This window comes from Tarenaya hassleriana, unplaced genomic scaffold, assembly GCF_000463585.1.
Source record: "Tarenaya hassleriana unplaced genomic scaffold, ASM46358v1 Cleome29, whole genome shotgun sequence".
In the NCBI taxonomy this organism is placed as follows: Eukaryota; Viridiplantae; Streptophyta; class Magnoliopsida; order Brassicales; family Cleomaceae; genus Tarenaya; species Tarenaya hassleriana.
Window position 1 is genome coordinate 139638 of NW_010966092.1, and position 21398 is coordinate 161035.

Genomic DNA, 21398 nt, shown 5'->3' on the forward strand with positions numbered 1-21398 from the left:
CTCGTCCTCGAGCAAATACTCCGTGAAAAACAATATGAAAGGAGGGCGAGACAATAACATAACTCAAAATGATAATCGAGAGCGAAACATCTATCCGACCTAGGTCCCCGTGAACAATGATCAAGTCTGTCTAATATGATCTCCCTCTCTAAAGGATAATCTTTCCTAGCCATGGGATCTATACCGCTACCTAGAACCAATCAAAGAACTTCAATCATCTACCAAGCATGTTTCTCAAACCTATTACACCTTTCTACCTAATTGTATCTAGTCTACGCTTTCGACATTCAATTTTTTTTTTCTCTTTCTCTCTTTTTTTTTCATCTAACTAGACTTTCTCTCTTTTTTTTTTCTTTCGTTAGCATCTCGGGTTTATCAACCCAATACCCAGAGAAGAAGATATTCGGCTCCGTTAACCTCAGACACATAAACTTGCTTATGTACAAGAGACACTCGTCTAACCTAACTCTGCCGAAATGGAAACACGATATTATAGTATATTCATTTTTCCTTTATTTATTAATTTGTGAAATCTCTGCTACTCTCCCTCCCACTAGAAGATAACCGAAACCGATTGTAGAAATCTGTTAGAGTCTCACATCGTCAATATAAATGTGGGGACAATTGAGATATATAAGACCATGTGCACCCCGAAGATTTTATGATGAATTTATTTAAAGAGATTAATCATAGAAGAAAGAAGAAACGAAAAGGAGTTCATGCAAGACAAAACTGAAAAATTACAATGTGAACCAATTTAGTCACCTATATTTTTTCTATGTTTTTTTTATTACAAGTGTATATACACATATTTATAGGTAAAATAATAAAAAATTCTAACGGTCATAAGAACATGTAACGGATAGAACATCTTTGTATAAGGAGAGTTTGGTGGACATGTAATCTTCACGTCGGAAAAGGCAATCTTGGATGTGGTTTGATTAGTGCACAAATTACTCTGTTGGTCTCGTCTAAGATTACCCAGAATATTCACACAACGGCTCCATTTAGATTCTTCTAGACCTCATTTAGTCATTGCATCCTTGACTTCCAAGTTATTATGCCATTGTTTATGTCATGAGTTCTTTTCTTCTCCAAATAAACTAGCTTTTGGGGTGACTTCTACCCATAAAAAACCTGGTATATTATTTTGAGCCTTGACGGTTCATGTTGAGCTTCATAATCCAGATCAAATGCCGCAGTTGAATCACAATGAGACGTAGAGTCGTAACGAGTCACGGTGAGTTACATAAGCCACATGAGTTACACATCGCTGCATCTGATGAGCGGTCGAATGGACGGTATATTATTTTTGATACGGCTTCTTGAATGGATGGTATAGAAAAAAAAACTCTATAACAAATTTTGAAAAAAAATAGATTAGTTAGAAATGTATATATCATTACAAATTTTGAAAAAATAAAATATACACCGATTATATCAAAGCACACGCAAGGCTTGTTACATACATGCAACAAATTATTAAAACATGAAAAGTCCATTTCCACGAATAAAAAAGACAATAACAATGTTACGTGGCGTAGATGATCACCAATTAAAGCTGATTGCTTCGAAGTGAAGGCTCTTAGACAGACCAGAGGCACATATCCTTGCAACCTCATGTCTCATCTTTCTTGGCCCACACACCATTACTCCCACGTCTTCCGAACTCTCTGCTTCAAACAGAATCTCTGCGGAACGGTACCATCAATTGTTAATGCCTTATCATCCGTTTCATCGTATATTATTTATTTTTGGGTAGCATATACATATATATATATATATATGTGTGTGTGTATATATATACATGACTTACTCTTGAGATTGGGCTTGGAGCCGAAGTGGATGTTCGTAGATTGTACTATAGACTGATAAGGAACACTCTCAAGCTCCCTCTCAGCTCTGTAGAACCACGAGGCCGGGGAAGAAGTGGGCGTTTGAAACTCCACGCTCTGTATCTGCTTCACAGCTTGATCCTCTGTTCGATTCTGTTTCTTGCGCCACAAGAAAACTGCGCTCGAGGCTATGAAAATGCAGACACAGCCCAGAAACATGTCCCAGAGAGCTCTGTAAGAGAAATTATAGATCTTTCCGCTGTTATGGTCAACCGGATATATGTAATAGCGAGTGACAATCGCTGTAAAAAAGAGAAACATCGCGAACGATGACACGATTACTGCTCCGAGCCAGAGGAAGTTGTTTGGACCAAGAATGGGGGAGATCGGCGAATCCAAAGAGTTTGGTTTGAACCATTTTGTTTGAAGGAGTCTGTGTTCTTCGGCTGGTATCGTCTGTTTCTCCTCTCTTGTTACATAGACTTCGATCCGGAGATTCAACTTAGATATGTCGGAGATTGATATGCCTGAGACTGGGAATATTAGGTCCAAAAGTGCAAGGTCTTGGTAGTGTTTAAAGGAGCAAACGAGAAGAATGTTTGGTAGTTTGGTGTTTCGGTTTTGGCTCTGGAAGATGATTTCTCTGATAACTGAAATGAATGGCGTGATTCCGCTGCCTCCGCTCACTAGGATTAGCGAGTCATGCCTACAGTTGCCAAGGACAAAGACATGAGAAATAGATTGAGACAATACATGTTGTCATCGACGAAACAACACATGAGAACACAGACAGATGATGGTAAACCTCTGCAAGAAAATTGTTCCAACTTCATTTATTGGTTAAGGAACTGATCGAATTAGATACCGAACATTTGTTAAGGAACTTATTTCGACAGATCCAGCTAATCCTTGAAAAACTTCTTAAGCTGTCTGATTTAGACAAACAGTTGTAACGGAAATATAGTCACGAATGCAGGATTAAACTTCAGGCACTGGAGTACAAACTTCAAGAAGTCAAAGGACGTAGGCCCGTATGGTCCCTCGGTTGAAACCTCAAGGGAATCGATCGAAGAAGATATTTGATTAAAGAGCTTCTGAGTCCAACTTCCTTGTCTCCTGATGACAACACTTACTGTGTCTTTCTCCAAATTGCTGCTTGAAGTTACTGTGAATGGGTGCCATTGAAGCTTGGAAATGCTTGGGACATGCACAAACAATATGCTCGTCGGGTTATAGTGCAATCCTACAAGCCAATCCATGAAAGCAAATGGAAACATCAAACTCTTTTCTCTTAGATAACAATGGCATATAACTAAATATTGAACGTGTAGTAATCAAAATACCATATCAATGGGGGGATTTAACAATAAATGTAACACTTTCAAAGTGATAAAATGATCTATCAATGAAGTGAACGCAAAGGATTAGTGATGAACCAGGGGATTTGGAGAAGGTAAGTTCGAGGCTGTCTGAAGGCAAGAGCCGTGCACAGACAAGCCTAGATCTTTTTGTGGACTGCAAGAATCTCAAATAGCGATCAACGAAGAAGAGGAAGATGTTAGGCAAGATCATGCAGAACCAGGAGTCTCCGACATGGATCACATAGAAGATTATGTAGAGTCCATAGAGATGGTGAGTGTAGAAGAAGAGCTCGAACTTCTTTCGCCTAAACCAGCCTAAGCTTGTCACCCACATTGCGATTCCGATCAACATTGCTATAGTTCCAGCTAAATTTGGCACGTAAGTAGGGTTCCATTGCACCGCCTGCACGTATATAATCAATTATAAAACAATCTACTCTACGAAATCTGAGTTATATGTTAAATTTAGTTGCTCTTCTAAAAGGAGACCAGGATTTGAGATCGGTTCAACAAAAAAAAAATCTAAAGATCACTGATGAATCACTTAAATTTAGTATTCAGTGTTAAACTTTGTTACAGATTCATGTTGAGTGTAGATAATTTCTAAGAACTAAAACGATCAAATAATGACTTCTGCACTGATATTCACAGTAGAATGAGATGTACTGACATCTATCAACTTATCGATCATGCCCCAGTAGATGAAGAAAACGACGGTGTGAACCAGAAAGAGGAAGTTGGAGAGATGACCAAGCCAAATGTGATACTTGATGCTCGACTCCGACGTCAACCCAACGAGTGGCAGAATCGTAGAAGCTCTTGTCACGGGAAAGAACAAGAATGCCCAGCATATGTGCCCTACATATCCTGTCCTTAGTCCAAAGCTCCGGAACTTGGCTTGCCATCTGCCATATTCAAAACCGACGTAGATGCTATTGGATAGGATATATTTACATGGTTATGTTATGTAAGTTTCCGTACACGAACTACTTACATTTTGGCATTGTCGTCATTGTGAAGATGGACGTTATAGCTAATGTAGAGGTAATTGCCGAGAGACCAAACAAGAAGAGCCACAAATAAAATGGAAAACGTAAACTCTGTCGCTGTGACTATTCCCAAAGGATTCATCACCATCATCGGCCTCCTCATCTTCCCTACAACCTCACATATCTTACTCCTGCAAGTTAAACAAAAAAAGATTTTACTGTATACATATATATATGTATATATGTGTATATATTGATCACTGCAATTTGTGTTCGGTTTCTTACTATTAGCCCACAAGATTTCGTTATCCAACTGCACCTTAAATTATACATCTTTCACTAAACACAATAATGGAAAAATAGCAGTCATGCGCGCGCGTACACACACAAATATCTATATATGTGTATGTGTGCATGTATGTATACCTGTTTGCGGTTCCATTGTCCGTAGATTTCTTCTGGATATGCAGATAAACGCAACTCAAAGCCGCAATTAACATCATCGGAACAGTAAGGAGCACAATTGTTAGTGCATATATTTGCACGTATCTTGGGTTGTTGAAAGTTTGTTGCAGGTCCAACAAACTTTGAGAGATTTCAGGAGAAAGATTCGGCAAAGATCAAACTCGAAGATATCTGAGATGCAACTGACAAGATTCAGATGAAGTCAAAGCTGAAGAGATAGAGTCAAGCTGAAGAGATAAAGATGAGATCTTGAAGATAGACACGAAACCAACAAGAATCAAGGAGAAGTCTATCAAATCAATTCGTGGAGATCTGAGGCTAAGGGAGGAGCCTATATAAAGAAGACACAAGTTGCAGATCGGTGCAGAGAGAAGGAGCATAATTTCTAAGTCTATTTTGTTAAGTGAGTGTGTTCTCATTATCTGGTGAGTGCGAGTCTGAGAGGGAGACCGATTGGGCAAATCTCTTCTCTCTGGTGAGTGATTTATGTGGTGAGGTTTTTTGATCAGTAGAATTCATTGTGAGAGGGGAAGAAACTCAGGGGGAGTTTCGGGTGTGTGTAGTAAGTACGATTCTTACAACAAAAAGTGAGTTGTACTTGACTATCTTTCTCAAGTGAATAGAACTGATTAGTTTTCCGCATTACTCTTTGAGGGTTCAACTTTTTCAATTGGTATCAGAGCTGGTCACTGATCGTAGGCGAAAGAGCCTCTCATATCAGTGTACGTGTTGAAGAGTCAATATGGACTCACTCAAAGAGTTTCAGTCTCTGGGAAGATCCACAATTCTCGATTCCGAGAATTATAGTTTTTGGAAAGTGAAAACTATGAATCTCATCAAAGGAATTGATGAAGATGCTTGGAGTTCAGTAGAGGAAGGTTGGAGTGCTCCAATCGATGTGAAGGATGGAAAAGAGGTTCTGAAACCCAGATCTGAGTGGACACCCTCAGAAAAGCGAGCATCAGCACTGAACTCAAAAGCCATAACTATCATTTTCAATACAGTTGACAAGGATGAGTTTAAGCAAATTCAAGGGTGCAAATCAGCAAAAGAAGCCTGGGATGCGCTTGAGTTGATTCATGAAGGAACATCAAGTGTCAAGCGCACAAGGAGAGATCTAATCAAGCATCAGTTTAATATGCTTCAAATGGGAGAAAACGAGAGCGTCAAGGAATTTTGTGGCAGGCTGAATGCGCTAGCAAACGAAGCAGAGGTCCTCGGAAAGACCTATCGAGATAAACAACTGGTGGCAAAACTCCTGGTAAGCTTACCCAAAAAGTTTATGTCTCATAAATCTGCTTTTACTATGGTAAACAATGTGGATACTATCAGTTTCAAAGAGACAGTTGGGGCTTTTGCTGCTCACGAGTTAGAACTGGAACTATATGAAAAGCCAAGAGGAGTGACTCCAAACAAGGGTCTGGCACTTCATGTTCCAGAATCATCTGAGGCTCCCAGCCAAGTGTCACTGGAGGAAGACATGGCGATGATTGTGAAAAAATTCAACCGGTTTTTTAAGAAAAAACCGGGTTTCACTGGCAAAGCAGAATCAAGACATTCTGGAAAATGTCTGGAATGCCAGGGAGCAGGTCACTGGAAGGCTGAATGTCCTAGCATTGCCAAGAGAGAGGCAATGTTAAAAAATCTGAAGGATATTCAATGTTATGAGTGCAAAGGATATGGACACACAAAGAACGAGTGTGCACTTGGAAAAACAAGAGGTAAATCTCTGATTACTCATGAAGAGATTGAAACCGAGTCTGATGAAGAAAGTGGAGAAGAGATGTCAAATTTTGTGGCATTCATTGGAATCATTGAAGAGACTGAAGAAGAGATATCCGAAGAAGATTTGTACAAGGATATGACAAGGTTGTATGACATCAATACAAGATTGATCAAAGAACAGAAGGAGAATGAGGCAAAGATTCTGGAAATCAAGAAACAGTTGGATACAAAAGTGTCAGAAGTTGATCATTTGAAGAAGCAACTACAGGAGAAAGAGGAGAAGATTCTCGTTTTACAGAATCAACTGGAAGGTACCATGAAGAATGTGAGAATGCTTGGAAATGGCACCGCAAAATTGGATCATTTATTGACAATTGGGCGAACAGATTCTGGACATACTGGGCTTGGATATATCGGAGGAAGTGAAAACAAAGTAGGGAACTTTGTTTCAGGAGGAAAACTTGGAGATGAAGTGATCTCACAAGTACAACAGACTCCAAAGATCAAGATTGATCTGTATCCAAGACAAAGATCACAAAACTATCGTGAACATCGCACTTGTTTCTACTGTGGAAAAAGAGGTCACATCAGAATGAATTGCTACTACTGGCAAAATTATCAGGTACCACCCACCCTGAGATGGAGGCAAGTATGGAGAAGAAAAGATATCTCGAGGTGTAATGTGGCATACACTTCTGAACTGAAGTCAAGTGAACAACGGTGGTATTTTGACAGTGGATGCTCACGTCATATGACAGGAGATGTCAGTATGTTGTCGACATTTGAAGAAAATCTCAAAGGAGGAAACGTGACATTTGGAGATGGAAGAAAAGGAAAGATCTTGGGCAAAGGAAATCTGGATGCATCAGGACTGCCCAAACTTACAGATGTCAATGTTGTCCAAGGACTCAAGGCAAACCTCATAAGCATCAGTCAACTGTGTGACTCTGGATTTCAGGTAAATTTCACTAAAGATGCTTGTGTTGTTACGAATTCTCTTGAAAATTGTGTGTTGACAGGAAAAAGAACTCCAAGTAATTGCTACACTTGGGTAAATCCTGACGAAAGCAATCAAAGTGAGAAGTGAACTGTTCATTTTCAAATTCACGCCCATGATCACTCCGAATTCTCTGAACACTTCCTTTTCCATTTCGGAGTTGCAGCCATAAGTGTTCGAATGCACCCAATGTTTCTGACTTCTCTCTTAAGAACCTGACCCAAGTAAAACGTGAGAAATCATCAACACATACAAACACATACCTCTTTCCTCCAAGACTCTCCGTCTGCATTGGTCCCAGTTCAGAGAATTCGGAGTGATCATGGGCGTGAATTTGAAAATGAACAGTTTACAGAATTCTGCAACAAATATGGAATTGTCCACGAATATTCTGCACCGAAAACTCCACAACAAAATGGAGTGGTTGAAAGGAAGAATAGGACACTGCAAGAAATGGCGAGAACAATGTTACATGCAAGAAATGTTGCGAAACGTTTCTGGGCAGAAGCGGTAAGTACGGCATGCTACCTTGTCAACCGCATCCATATCAGACCAGGGACGGCCAAAACTCCATATGAAATATGGAAAGGTAAGACACCTCCTCTGAAGTTTATTCATATATTTGGTTGTCGATGTTTTGTGTTGAATGATAGAGAATACAGAGGAAAGTTCGATGCCAAAAGTGATGAAGGTATGTTCCTGGGTTACGCAATGAATTCTGCTGCCTATCGAGTATACAATTTGCGCACTAAAACGATTATGGAATCAGCTAATGTTGTTTTTGATGAGGAACACAGCGCAGATCCGAGTGAAGTCCCGCCGAAATTACTTCACGATGTTCCCAGTGAGCACTCGGTAGAAGAACAGAGTGACAATGCAGAACTTGAGAACAAGGAAGAGGAAGATCTGGAAATTGATCCTACACCTACAGTTCACAGGAATCATTCTGAAGATGATGTGATAGGAAATGTACTCGATCCCATGCGTACACGAGGTAAGAGGATAAATTACCAAGATATGGTGCGTTTTGTGTGTTTCTCTTCGCAGAATGAACCTTCTCGAGTGGATGAAGCACTGAAGGACGAATTCTGGGTAAAGGCAATGCATGATGAGCTGGAGCAATTTGTGAGGAATGATGTGTGGTATCTTGTTCCCCGACCAGATCACATTAATGTGATTGGAACGAAATGGATTTTCAAAAACAAAACGAATGAGTCGGGAGAAGTAGTTCGCAATAAAGCCAGGTTAGTTGCCCAAGGTTACACTCAAGTTGAAGGTATTGACTTCGATGAAACTTTTGCACCCGTTGCTCGACTAGAGTCTATTAGATTGATGTTTGGCATTGCGTGTTATCTTGGTTTTAAGTTGTTTCAGATGGATGTCAAGAGTGCATTTCTCAATGGTGTGATCCAAGAAGAAGTGTACGTCGAACAACCTGCGGGTTTTGAGGATCCACATTTTCCCACTCACGTGTACAGATTAAAGAAAGCTCTCTACGGGATGTTGATCCAAAACTCTATAGGAGTATGATCGGGAGTCTACTGTATTTAACCGCAAGTAGACCTGACTTGTGTTTAAGTGTGGGCATATGTGCCAGATATCAAGCAAAGCCTAAGAAGTCTCACCTTCTAGCGGTAAAAAGGGTAATCAAGTATATCAAAGGCACAGTTGATTATGGGCTACATTACACAAAGGATACGAGTACGCATCTAGTAGGATACTGTGATGCAGATTGGGGAGGAAATACGGATGATCGAAAGAGCACATCAGGAGGATGTTTCTTCACAAGTCAGGTCTACTTGCGGTTAAATACAGTAGACTCCCGATCATACTCCTATAGAGTTTTGGATCAACATCTTCTCCTTCGTCATCTTTGGTCAACTTGGTGGTTGTGGACATGGGGGTACGTGCTGATTTGCTCGTGTCAAGTTCAAATCTTTTCACCAGATTCCGAGCATATTTCTCTTGAGAGACGAAGATTCCATCTTTGTCTTGCTTGACTTGTAGTCCCAGAAAGTAACTGAGTTCTCCAAACATACTCATCTCAAACTCAGCAGTCATTGTCTGAACAAACCAGTCGACCTTTGACTGTGATGTAGACCCAAACACGATATCATCCACATAGATTTGTACTACTAATAGTACATCATCCGAATTATGGATAAACAACGTTTTGTCTACTCCCCCTCTTTTGTAGCCGTTCTCGAGTAGAAAGCTGGCTAATCGTTCATACCATGCCCGAGGGGCTTGTTTTAACCCGTAGAGAGCTTTCTTTAATCTGTACACGTGAGTGGGAAAATGTGGATCCTCAAAACCAGCAGGTTGTTCGACGTACACTTCTTCTTGGATCACACCATTGAGAAATGCACTCTTGACATCCATCTGAAACAACTTAAAACCAAGATAACACGCAATGCCAAACAGCAATCTAATAGACTCTAGTCGAGCAACGGGTGCAAAAGTTTCATCGAAGTCAATACCTTCAACTTGAGTGTAACCTTGGGCAACTAACCTGGCTTTATTGCGAACTACTTCTCCCGACTCATTCTTTGAAATTGCTGACATTTACATTTCTCTCAACAATTGTGTTGAGGTTCTTCATGTCATTGAATCTTTGTTCGGACTTTTCATCAACAAAGTGATGAGACATGCAGAGGCTTGCCAGTAGCTCCTCATCTTCTGATCCAGAAGGTGAACTGGGTGGTTCCTTTTCTTCCTGAATTTTCTTCTTCCCCTTCCTCTTCTCCTTTCTGTATTCCTCAGAGACTTTTGAGGATTTTGCTGGGGGCATATGTTTTGCAGCTTCACCTTTCCTTTTCACAGCTTTCTTAGGGGTCTTTTGCTCAGAAATCACCAAACTTGGTTGTGATTTCATCTTCCTTGGGATTTTCTTGACAGGGCTTTTGACAGTTTTCACTGATTTTGTTGCTACTTGAGATCGGGTCCTCGCTCTTTATTCAGTAACAACTCGTGTATCAAGCGGTCTAAGGTCTGATGACAATGATTCATCATACTCCGCTGTAAGTTAGCTCTTACAAGAGTATATCCAAGAGAGATAGGCTGGACTTAAGTGGTGAAACAGTATGAACGGACACAACGTCCTAGAAGTTCAGGCGGATGAAAGAGAAAAATACGAGAAAAATGTATCCATGGTTCGTGAAGTATGCACTGGACGAAGCGTGAGGTGTCACTGACTCAACTGGATATACTGCGAACTAAGGTACGAAAGAATGAATTCCTTTGGTGTTAAAATCGTAAGTTGTTGCGTAACGGATTTCTGTTTCATTTATTTTTTTAAACGTTATTTTTGAAAAGATTGATGTGAGTGGTTGAGTAAATGTTCGGTTATGGGGAAGTGGGATCCGAAAAATCAGAGATTCCCAAAACAAACTCTTTGCCCACAATAAAAAGAGGTGTTTCTCTCTCTATCCCTGCGAAGTTCTGGAGCTGAAGAACCCTAAAATCTGGGAAGTTGATTCGCACGAGTGTGAGGTCCAACAGAGAGTAACGAAGAGAGAATAAAATCCCTAGATTCAGTCTCAGCATGGATCCAAAAGAAAAGAGAGAAGAAAAGAGTGAGGATCATCACCTTGACTCAGAGGAAGGTTCATCTAGAGAAGGAAAATCGAGTGAACCCAGGAAAGAAGAATCTTCAAACTCGTTTGTGAGTGCTGAAGAAGATCCAGAAGAGAACCCATCAGAAGAATCTCGCCGAAATCCGAGGGAGATTCTTCGCAATAGCAAGGAAGATAAAATGGGCGAAGAGATCCAAGAACTCGAAAGTCCAGAAGAAAAGACGCAAGAAGCGGAGATACCCGAAGAACCACAGCAAGAAACAACTAAGATCGAAGATAAAGATCTACAAACTTCACTGCCTCCAGAACAAGCTGATTCGGGTAAGCTCGATGATCTTTTTGTCTACCCTACTGACGAACTAGATGTGAGCTCGGATAGTGAACCTAGGCTGATTAGAAAAGGAGCAAAAAGGAGAGTAGATTTTGATAAGGACATGAGTGTTCAGCATAAAGAATCTAGGAAGGATGTGGGTGACACATCCAAACGAATGGATGAACTGCCCTCTGAACAGTTAGGGCAAGAAAAATCCAAGGATGATGCTGAACTGGAAGTTGTTGCGGACTCAGCAACAGAGACGGAGGTGCTCAAACCAAAAGAAGATGATGGAGTTGAAGTGGATTCCAGAGTTGAGCAGAAGAAGGCCAAGGCCAAGGTTATTGAGAAAAAGGGAAAGGGCCTTGATACACGAGTTGTTACTGAACAAAGAGCGAGGACCCGATCTCAAGTAGCAACAAAATCAGTGAAAACTGTCAAAAGCCCTGTCAAGAAAATCCCAAGGAAGATGAAATCACAACCAAGTTTGGTGATTTCTGAGCAAAAGACCCCTAAGAAAGCTGTGAAAAGGAAAGGTGAAGCTGCAAAACATATGCCCCCAGCAAAATCCTCAAAAGTCTCTGAGGAATACAGAAAGGAGAAGAGGAAGGGGAAGAAGAAAATTCAGGAAGAAAAGGAACCACCCAGTTCACCTTCTGGATCAGAAGATGAGGAGCTACTGGCAAGCCTCTGCATGTCTCATCACTTTGTTGATGAAAAGTCCGAACAAAGATTCAATGACATGAAGAACCTCAACACAATTGTTGAGAGAAATGTAAATGTCAGCAATTTCAAAGAGCAAGGGATTTGGGACTTCCTAGAGAGTCTAGGACTAGAAGAAACTGTCACATATGCTTGCCCACACAGCAAAATTCTGATCAAGGAATTCTATGCTAACATCTCGAAGAAGATTGTGAGGGCGGGAGATCCGATGTACCATCGAGTGTACATACGGGGAAAGATCCTACACTTCTCTCCAGCAGTGATCAATAAGTTCTTAGGATTGAAGAACACAGTGGTGGCAACCATGGACGAACTGGATAGAGAGATTGATCAGAAGGAACTGGAAATAGCTCTCACTGATAGCTATGACGAGAAGAGGAAAGAAGAGATAGCACCAGTAGACCTGAATTTTGAATCTTCAGTTCTGTTCAAGATCGCCAGATCCAACTGGTTACCAACTCAGCGATCGAGTCTGATCCACAAGAGATTGGCGATACTCATCTACTGCGTGAAGAAGGGAATCAAGATCAATTATGGAAGTATGATCTTTGATCACATTCTGGATAGAGCACTGAACTTCAGAGCAAGGTTCAGGTTACCCTATCCTTGCTTGATTCAAAGTATACTCATCAAGCAGTGCCCTGAACTCATTGATCCAAAGGAGAACACTGAGGTTGTTCAAAAACCTCTAGTAGTTGAGTCAAGAATCAAAAGGAAGAAGGGAAAAGGTAAGAAGGACTTCAAGAAGATGCTGGAGACACTCAAGGACGCAGAAAAGGCTCTGATCAAGATGGAACTCGGTCTAAGGAAGCAGGCAACACACTGCCAGAAGATTCGTGCATCAGTCCATGAATTTGTGGAAGCAACTCTGAGTAATGTGCTCATTATTCAATCAGGTATTCCTCAACTGGATAAACTTGTTTGTTGATTATTTCGTTCATGCCCACAGGGGGAGAAATTGAGGAAGCAGAAGGAGATCTATACTCAGAAGAAGAAGATTCGGAGGAAGAAGAAGAAGAAGAGCCTGAGATGCCCAAACAAACTCCACGGAAAGCAGAAACCTCGAAGAAGTCAGGAACAATCAAGAAAGTTAAGAGGGTCAAGAGTTCATCGGAGGACTCATCTGATCGATTCTGATGTTTTTTTTTCTCTTATACTAATGATCTGAACTTATGTGCGTATGCGATGACTCTATGTGTTTTTGATGACTTGAAGTTTAGTGTGTAACGACTCTAGCTTGTTGGAATTTGATGAAGGATTTACAATTGTGTGCATGATCTGAAATAACCAACAAGGGGGAGATTGTTAGTGCATATATTTGCACGTATCTTGGGTTGTTGAAAGTTTGTTGCAGGTCCAACAAACTTTGAGAGATTTCAGGAGAAAGATTCGGCAAAGATCAAACTCGAAGATATCTGAGATGCAACTGACAAGATTCAGATGAAGTCAAAGCTGAAGAGATAGAGTCAAGCTGAAGAGATAAAGATGAGATCTTGAAGATAGACACGAAACCAACAAGAATCAAGGAGAAGTCTATCAAATCAATTCGTGGAGATCTGAGGCTAAGGGAGGAGCCTATATAAAGAAGACACAAGTTGCAGATCGGTGCAGAGAGAAGGAGCATAATTTCTAAGTCTATTTTGTTAAGTGAGTGTGTTCTCATTATCTGGTGAGTGCGAGTCTGAGAGGGAGACCGATTGGGCAAATCTCTTCTCTCTGGTGAGTGATTTATGTGGTGAGGTTTTTTGATCAGTAGAATTCATTGTGAGAGGGGAAGAAACTCAGGGGGAGTTTCGGGTGTGTGTAGTAAGTACGATTCTTACAACAAAAAGTGAGTTGTACTTGACTATCTTTCTCAAGTGAATAGAACTGATTAGTTTTCCGCATTACTCTTTGAGGGTTCAACTTTTTCAACAATATTAGTGCCTATGCATAAAGATTCCTTGTTAGTTACGTCACAAACACAAAAACATATTAAAGAGCAAAACGACACGGAAACTAGGATTTAAACTCAGTAATCCCCAAGAAATTAGGACAGAGAATAACTGAGAGAGAGAGAGAGAGAGAGAGAGAGAGAGAGAGAGAGAGAGAAGAAACCTTGGGGACCAAAGTAGGTCGTGTTGAGGTGCTTTGCAAGCTTGGGTGTCCAATTATACTTGAATACCTTTGTTGGAATCATTATCCAAACGAAAATCCATCCAATAAACATAACCGCAAATATCATCTTCATTATGCTCCTTGTGGTTCCCATTTTCTTTTCACCGAAATATGTGTCTATTTATGGATGTATGTATAAGCGTATGTTTGTATGCATTCCTGGTGTTCTGTTAACGTTGAGATTCAGTATTTATAGAGGAAGTGTGCTAGTTTGACCTAATGGACAATGGCATTATTATAGATATTTGAGATTTTAAAAGTCTAAAATCTGAACGACAGTTACTGGAAGGAAAAGAAAAAGGAAAACATTACTGATCAGAACCTTTTTTATTTTCCAAATATGTAATTTAGGATTCGGTTGAAACCACACGATGGCACATGCCAATATTGATATATGTATATTACAAATATAAATCTTTGTGTGTGTATATATTCAAGTATACACTGTCTTTAACTACATGTATCATTGTTTACATTCATATCTTTTGATAGTTCGTGGCCGACAGCACATCCAAATGCATGTATATACATAAATAAATAAAAGGTTGTAAAATGGTGTAAAACTAATTCTAAATTTTTTGTTCCATAAATATATCTATAAATTTGTAAAATGTGATCATTATAATTCCCAAACTGATTTATTGATCAAAATCACCAAAATTTTTTCTAACACCTATTAACAAACCTATTAACAAGTTTGAGAATTATAATACCATATTTTACAAGTTTAAGAATTCTAATAAAACATTTTGCAAGTTTGAAAATAAATTTGTTAACCGAAAAAGTTTAGAAATTTATTTCCACCATTCTACAAGTGTAGGAATTTCTATAGGTTTTACCCTAAATAAAATATGCCATAAATGTAATGCCGATTATGCTTAGATGTACATCTGAAAGTGTCGTACCGGATTTGGACATAATTCGTAATATTGTAATGTTCCCACATGTATCATCGGAGACACGAAATCAATAGCATCATCATACGCGCAATTATATATATACAAGTTAGTTGTATATTCATGACGATATTATCAAATTGTGATATTCTGAGGGGGAAAAGAGGCGTGATTCATGCATGGATAAAATGGTATCAATCAGATGAAATGTCTTTTGTTTTACATATTCAAGGGAAACTTTTTTATACTTTTAACGGTTTCTTGGGATGGAAAGAAACTGACGTTTCCGATTAATTTTAAAACTTCGATCAATTTGACAAATTGGGAATTTGTTTAAAATTCCAATTGTGTAATTGTATCTGTTTTCGTGCCCTAACCGTATATGAAATACTAAGAATTTCATTCAAGATAAGACAATATATCATATTCTTCCTATAATTTATGCTACAATAAAAAAAAATTATACATCAACGTACGTCATGGATTCGTGAATGCAAAAATGAAATGAGGAAGAAAAACAACTTCATTATACAGACATATAAATTATTTCAAGAAAAATGACATCTGTATGGAGACTTGAGGATTGTATCCTATGAAAAAAATTGATAATGCATAGTTTTACTCATCTTTATTGCATTTTTTTTATAATGTAAAAGTTTATCAGATTTTCGGTCCAACAACATCTTTTTGAAGAAAAGAAAAATTCAGGTGAATACCTTTTCAACACTTGGATTTAAATCCAAAATAAAAACATATTTTACAAGTTCTCTTACCACTAGATAACCTAAAGATGGATATTTATATTCAATAACAAAATCGTTACTGTAAACAGGTAATTTCATGAAAATATACGTTTTGTGAAAGATTGAACTACATTTCTAGCAAACAGAAAATTTCATGAAAATATATCAAACACAATGAAGCGAAGAAGATATATTTTACAAAATAATCGAAATGGTAGAGTTGACTTTTGTAATGAGATACGGAAGTACATTCTGACATTTCAGATTACAAATTGAAGTACAGTTGACTAAAGCCTGAAAGAGAAGTACAGCAGCAGTACGACACATAAATAAAAAATTTAGGAAAGAGAAAATTCCATATAAAAACCTGAATTTTTATAAAAATCTTAAATAAATATTTGAACTAAAAATTTTCAATGAATATCTGAACTTTTCAAAACTTTCACATAAATATCCAAACTTTTAAAAATTTACCAAATAAAACAATATTCGTTGACGGTTAAATTATTAATTATCGATAGATTCTGTTATAAGTTTAACGGCGTTAATGGATTTTGGTTTCATTTGGTAAATTTCTAAAAATTTGGGTATTTATATGAAAGTTTTGAAAAATTCAGGTATTTATTTAGGAATTTTATAGTTCAGGTATTTATTTAGGATTTTTGTAAAAGTTCAGGTATTTTTATATGCGATTTTTTTCTTGGAAAACAGTATTTCCTAACCCTTTTTGTGATATCAGTTGCGAACCTTTAATTACGATATTTGGCGAATAATAATTACCTTTGTTCGTAAATGAAATATATATGGACCACCGCATTCAGTTCTGAGCGTCACAGTTAGAGGCCAATCAATAATGATTAGCACATGCAAATAAGAGCCCAACCGAAATAAAGAAGAAAAAACACGTCAATTTAACAACGGAGGAGCCAGCAGAATTGCAGTTAGGGATGTCAAACGAGCCGTCTCAGACTAAATCGGACCAGTCCGTTACGAACCAACTCATTTTCAGCCCACCTCATTAAGTTTATTTTTATTCGGGCCAAAAAATCAAGGCTCAGACCAAATCGCTCGAGTTCACGAGCCAGAAAAAATAAAAAAATATTAAATATAATAAAAAAATTATAAAATAATTAAAATAATAATAATTAATATATTTTAAAGTAATAAAAAAATATTTAAATTTGATAAATCGTTTTTAAAATTATTTGAAAGTATTAAAACAATAAATTAATTTTTTTCTGGCTCACCAGGAGCTGAGTTCGTGGCGAGCTAGCTCGTTTGACTCGTTTTTTTTTCGGGCTCAAAATTTCTCAACCAAAATCGGAAAAATATAGGTTGGCTCGCGAACTTCCTCATGAACCAGCTCATTTTGATATCCCTAGTTGCAGTAGGACTGGGCATAAATTTTGAAATTCTGAGTATGTAAATAATCTAATAATTTTGAAATTCCGAGTGTCCAAATAATTTATGAGATTGACATCTAATCATAGTGTTAAAAAATATATAAAAATCGAGTTTGGATTCGGATAATTGGATTTGAAATCGATTCTTATTGGCGGATACATTTTTAAACAGTAAACTGATAATTGTTTTACCTCTAGACTTTAGAGATATTACAACCGAATCTATGGAAATTTTCTCACTTGAGCTATAAGCGCTTAGACCACTCGGACCTAGATGCCAAGAAAACGTCCGGTTATGGCCGGTTTATGTTCGTTCGGTTTGCTCGTTTCCCTCTTTAGTTTGTTTTTCGGTACAAGGACAAATTGTTCTTCGATTTGTTCTTCCTCAATCACATTTCAATACTCGGTGTGATTCCCAAAAATTCCGTCGTCCTGAACAAACCTCCCAGGCTTGCCGGATTGGCTTTCAAAAAGGTGGTGTGAAGAAACTCGAAACCCTAATTATAGTGAAGTGTAATATGGTTGAGCAAGATAGTATGAATTCGAATATGGAAGATTGATATACTAACATTTATTTACAAGTCAGTGAAATGCACTGTGAATGATCTTATAGTTGAATGTATAATTGTTAATTCTATGCTATAAGGGACATAAAGTTTTCTATCTCTGTAAAAAAAAATTTATTTCCCGTATTCTCTAATTATACGGTAAGTATAATTCAAACTACAGTATAAAATAGTCTTTACAAATAATTTTCAATTAACTGCAATCTTTATTCAACAATGATGTATAACAGATACTAAACATTTTTACATTCATCTTCTTAGGGTTCGATTGGTTGTACCGCAGCGGTTGCGGTTGCGGGTGGCAGCGTTTTCAGAACGTTTGATAGCGATTATAAATGATTAGTACTGACTGGTTGAGAAGTTGCTGTTGGTAGCGATTGCGGGTGGGTGTAGTTAGAAATATTATCAATTTAATTTATTTTTAAGTAAAAAAATAATTTTATTATAAAAATTATTAAAAATAATCATTATTAAACTTAAAAATTATACTATTATATTTTTTTTATTAAAATATAATACTAAAAAATAATATCAAATCATAACACTAAACAAAATCATCACCAATATATATATTAATGTTTTATATAATTTCTAATAAAAATATTTTAGTTTTTTTGTCAAAACGCCGGAAACCGCTACCAAAATGCAAGTTGGAAGCTGCGATTAGAAAACACAAGTTTGGTTGCGGTTGCGGTTGGTTGCGGTTCAACCAGTCAGTTTTTCAATCGCCCGCAACCGCCGGAAATCGCAACCGCTCCGTTTGTGGGTGGCGGCGGTGCAACCAGTCGCCCCCTTATACGGAGCTAGATTAAGATTTTGTCAATTAAATGGGTTGCTATAGTTTGTTTGTGTGCTTGCTGAGTTCAAGGTATAGAAAATCAGACCAAAGAGACAATGAAGACTGAAGAGTGGAGATTTTGATTTGTAAAGAAGAGGCTTAAAATTTATTGTCATCATGTCGCATACATATATGCAGAAGATGTTGGAAAATAACAAAGGAAATGAAGATACAGAAAATGGAAATGATAGGGATGACAATAATGAAAAATAGGAAACAAAAAAGGCATACGAAGGAAAGTTTTTTTTGGTTGCCATGACCTTGACGATGACTTTGTCACCTCTCCACCAGTGGAATCGAACCCAAGATCTTGAGGATGACTTTGTCACCTCTCCGCCACTAGGCCACCAACTGTTGGGTTCGCCTAAGATAGTTTCATGCAAGGGATCGAGACACATGTTGTCGCATGTGTCTCTGGAGTGTGGCCATTGTGATTGGCGGATGATGATAACAAGAATCGATCGGGCCTTGGGTCCAAAAGAAGAAAACTCAGCGTAAGTACAAGGGAATTTGGCTTACAGGCTTGGGCCGTGTTTCTTCTTCAATCCCCTGTCCGTCTGTGTCCGAGCCTACATCCGTGACACGTCCATGGGGCAAACTTTAGCACTACACCACGTTTATCAACGATACACCCAAAAAAACATAAATAATTATCAAAAAACAATATTACTCTTAAAAAAACTGAAAAAGTCTATGCTGCCCTTAATGAAATGAACTCGTATCACATGAGAAAAAAAACCTTTTATAATAATAATAATAATAAATAATAAATAAAAAAATATCGTTTTTTACGGTGATTTAGAAATTAAAAATCATAAAAAAAAAAGATGTTGAGATAGAAATCAAAAGAATACAGAAAGTCATAAATATTGTAAAAAAAATTTACAAAGAAATAGTTGTAATTATGACAAAAAAAAAAGTAGTAGTAATTGTGACCGAATTCGTCTGAGTTTAAACTTATGTCAAAAAAAGATGAATATCGAAATTAATTAATAAAGACCACATGAACAAATTAAAACGCGAATTATTTAAAAATCTGACAATTGTGTGTCAAATGATAAACATTTGGAGAAGTATTTGTGACGAAATTCGTCTAAAATCGATTTTGTGCTTAAAAAACAAATATAGAAAGTCGTATATAATATAAACAAAAGTGGCAAAAAAAGAGTAGCAATTTTGACCAAATAAAAATGACCCAACCAAGAAAAAAAACGGCGTTTTGTCTCAGAAATCAGCCACAATCAAATATTTACAATTTTATTACGACTTATTTGACACCAATGAATTCTTATAAAATTGTTAAAAGATCGTGAATTTTGACTGGATTTTGTCAAATGATGATGAAAGTCTGCCAATTAAGTGATAATAATCGGTTTACATTAATATTTTCAACAAATTTAATATTTTGGTGCATTTCATTTAATATGGTTGAATGTGTTTATATAGGGTTAATACACATTTAGTGCTACATGTCAAAAAATGTACCAAGTTTTTAATAAAATTGTTATTGGTGATCTAAAACTCTTTCTATTGACATAATTAGTATATATTTATCGCCTCTTGAAGAAATATCGACAATATACACGTTTTACATAGATATTTTTTTCGATTTGTGAATTCTAAACAAGTCATAATAAATTGATTTTGACAGATAATAAAACAACCGTATACATTTTTCGATATGTCAGACCTTCTACACGTTTTTTATTTAAAATGCGTTAGGGTATTTAGAATTTTTTATGTAGGGTTATATGAGTCATTTTACCACAATTGGAGTGTAGAATTTGATTAAAAAAAATACATTTTCAGGAGTGTATCAATGATAGCTCTGCGACTTGAAGTTTCCCCGTCGATGTCCGCCAGCTATCCTCTGCTAATACGAGGTTTTTTTATTAAATGCAAATTATATTGTATATAAAAAATTACATTCGGTGTTAGCCGAATACAAACAGAAAAACCCACGAGAAAACGGTTTTTCCGAGTGGAATAATCCAAAATAAATGGTAATAAACACCCGGATAGGGGATACAAATGGTAATAAAAACCTCAGAATATATTATTGGAGAGACTCTCTATGTAATACCAATTCGTAAGAAGCGATGAGTAGTGATTCCGGGCTTGCTGAGATACTGCCAGAAGTGTCGTCCGTTGTTATGTCATTCGTTTATATTTATGTTCTTGTAAAGTCTTTGTGATCTATCCATGTCTTTTGAGTTCCGAAAGGCCAAATGCTATGCGAATCTTGATTTTCGTAGCGAAACAATCAGCAACGCATGACTGAATGCATTGGCAACAACAATAATTCAACAGAAAAGGGTATAGTTGTGCACTAGTTGAATGTATCTATAGCATCCAAGTGTTGACTCGGTCTGAGTGAGAAATGTGAAGGGAACAGACATGGAAGCAGTTGCTCCCTCCCTCGGTATCGGAACAGGACGATACTCTTCAAACTGAGTTGAACCCTGCACTGTAAAACATGCTGAACTGATTGCCCATGTCGGATTTTTCTGGCATTACTCTATCGGGAAACATACAAGTGCAATATACGAAGAGAGGAAAATTACGGAGCAGTCTCCCCCCGGTTAATAGACGGGGTGAGGGACGAGACGATATCGTAGCCGAATAGACACAGACGTCTTTGATTTTGCTTTGTTTAGTTTTATCTTTTGTTTTGGGTTTTAGTTTAATTGCTTTATTTTAAAAGTTGTTTATAACTAGTTTTTACTATAGAAATTCTCTACCATGTATTAAAGGTTTTTTATAAATTTTTTTTAAAAAAAATAGCTCTTTCTAACTCCTCCTAATTCATATA

At 37.5% G+C, this 21398-nt stretch overlaps 1 protein-coding gene across 3 annotated transcripts; it reads right to left on the bottom strand.

Annotated features, from left to right (window-relative positions):
• Positions 1 to 1548: 1548 nt before the first annotated feature.
• Positions 1549 to 14248, bottom strand: LOC104818163 (ferric reduction oxidase 4). 3 transcript variants are annotated; one of them, XM_019203059.1, is made up of 8 exons: positions 14080 to 14248; positions 4620 to 4716; positions 4191 to 4369; positions 3867 to 4101; positions 3272 to 3599; positions 2841 to 3078; positions 1817 to 2541; positions 1549 to 1691 (listed from the first exon to the last, which is right to left on the bottom strand). In XM_019203059.1, the coding sequence occupies exons 1-8, from the start codon at positions 14232 to 14234 to the stop codon at positions 1549 to 1551; spliced, it is 2100 nt and encodes a 699-aa protein (XP_019058604.1). In that variant the 5' UTR covers positions 14235 to 14248. The 3 variants fall into 3 exon arrangements, with proteins under 3 accessions (XP_019058604.1, XP_019058603.1, XP_010545917.1); XM_019203058.1 differs by having other exon boundaries at positions 3867 to 4113; positions 4194 to 4376; positions 4612 to 4716; XM_010547615.1 differs by having other exon boundaries at positions 4191 to 4376; positions 4612 to 4716.
• Between the last annotated feature and the right edge of the window lie 7150 nt (positions 14249 to 21398).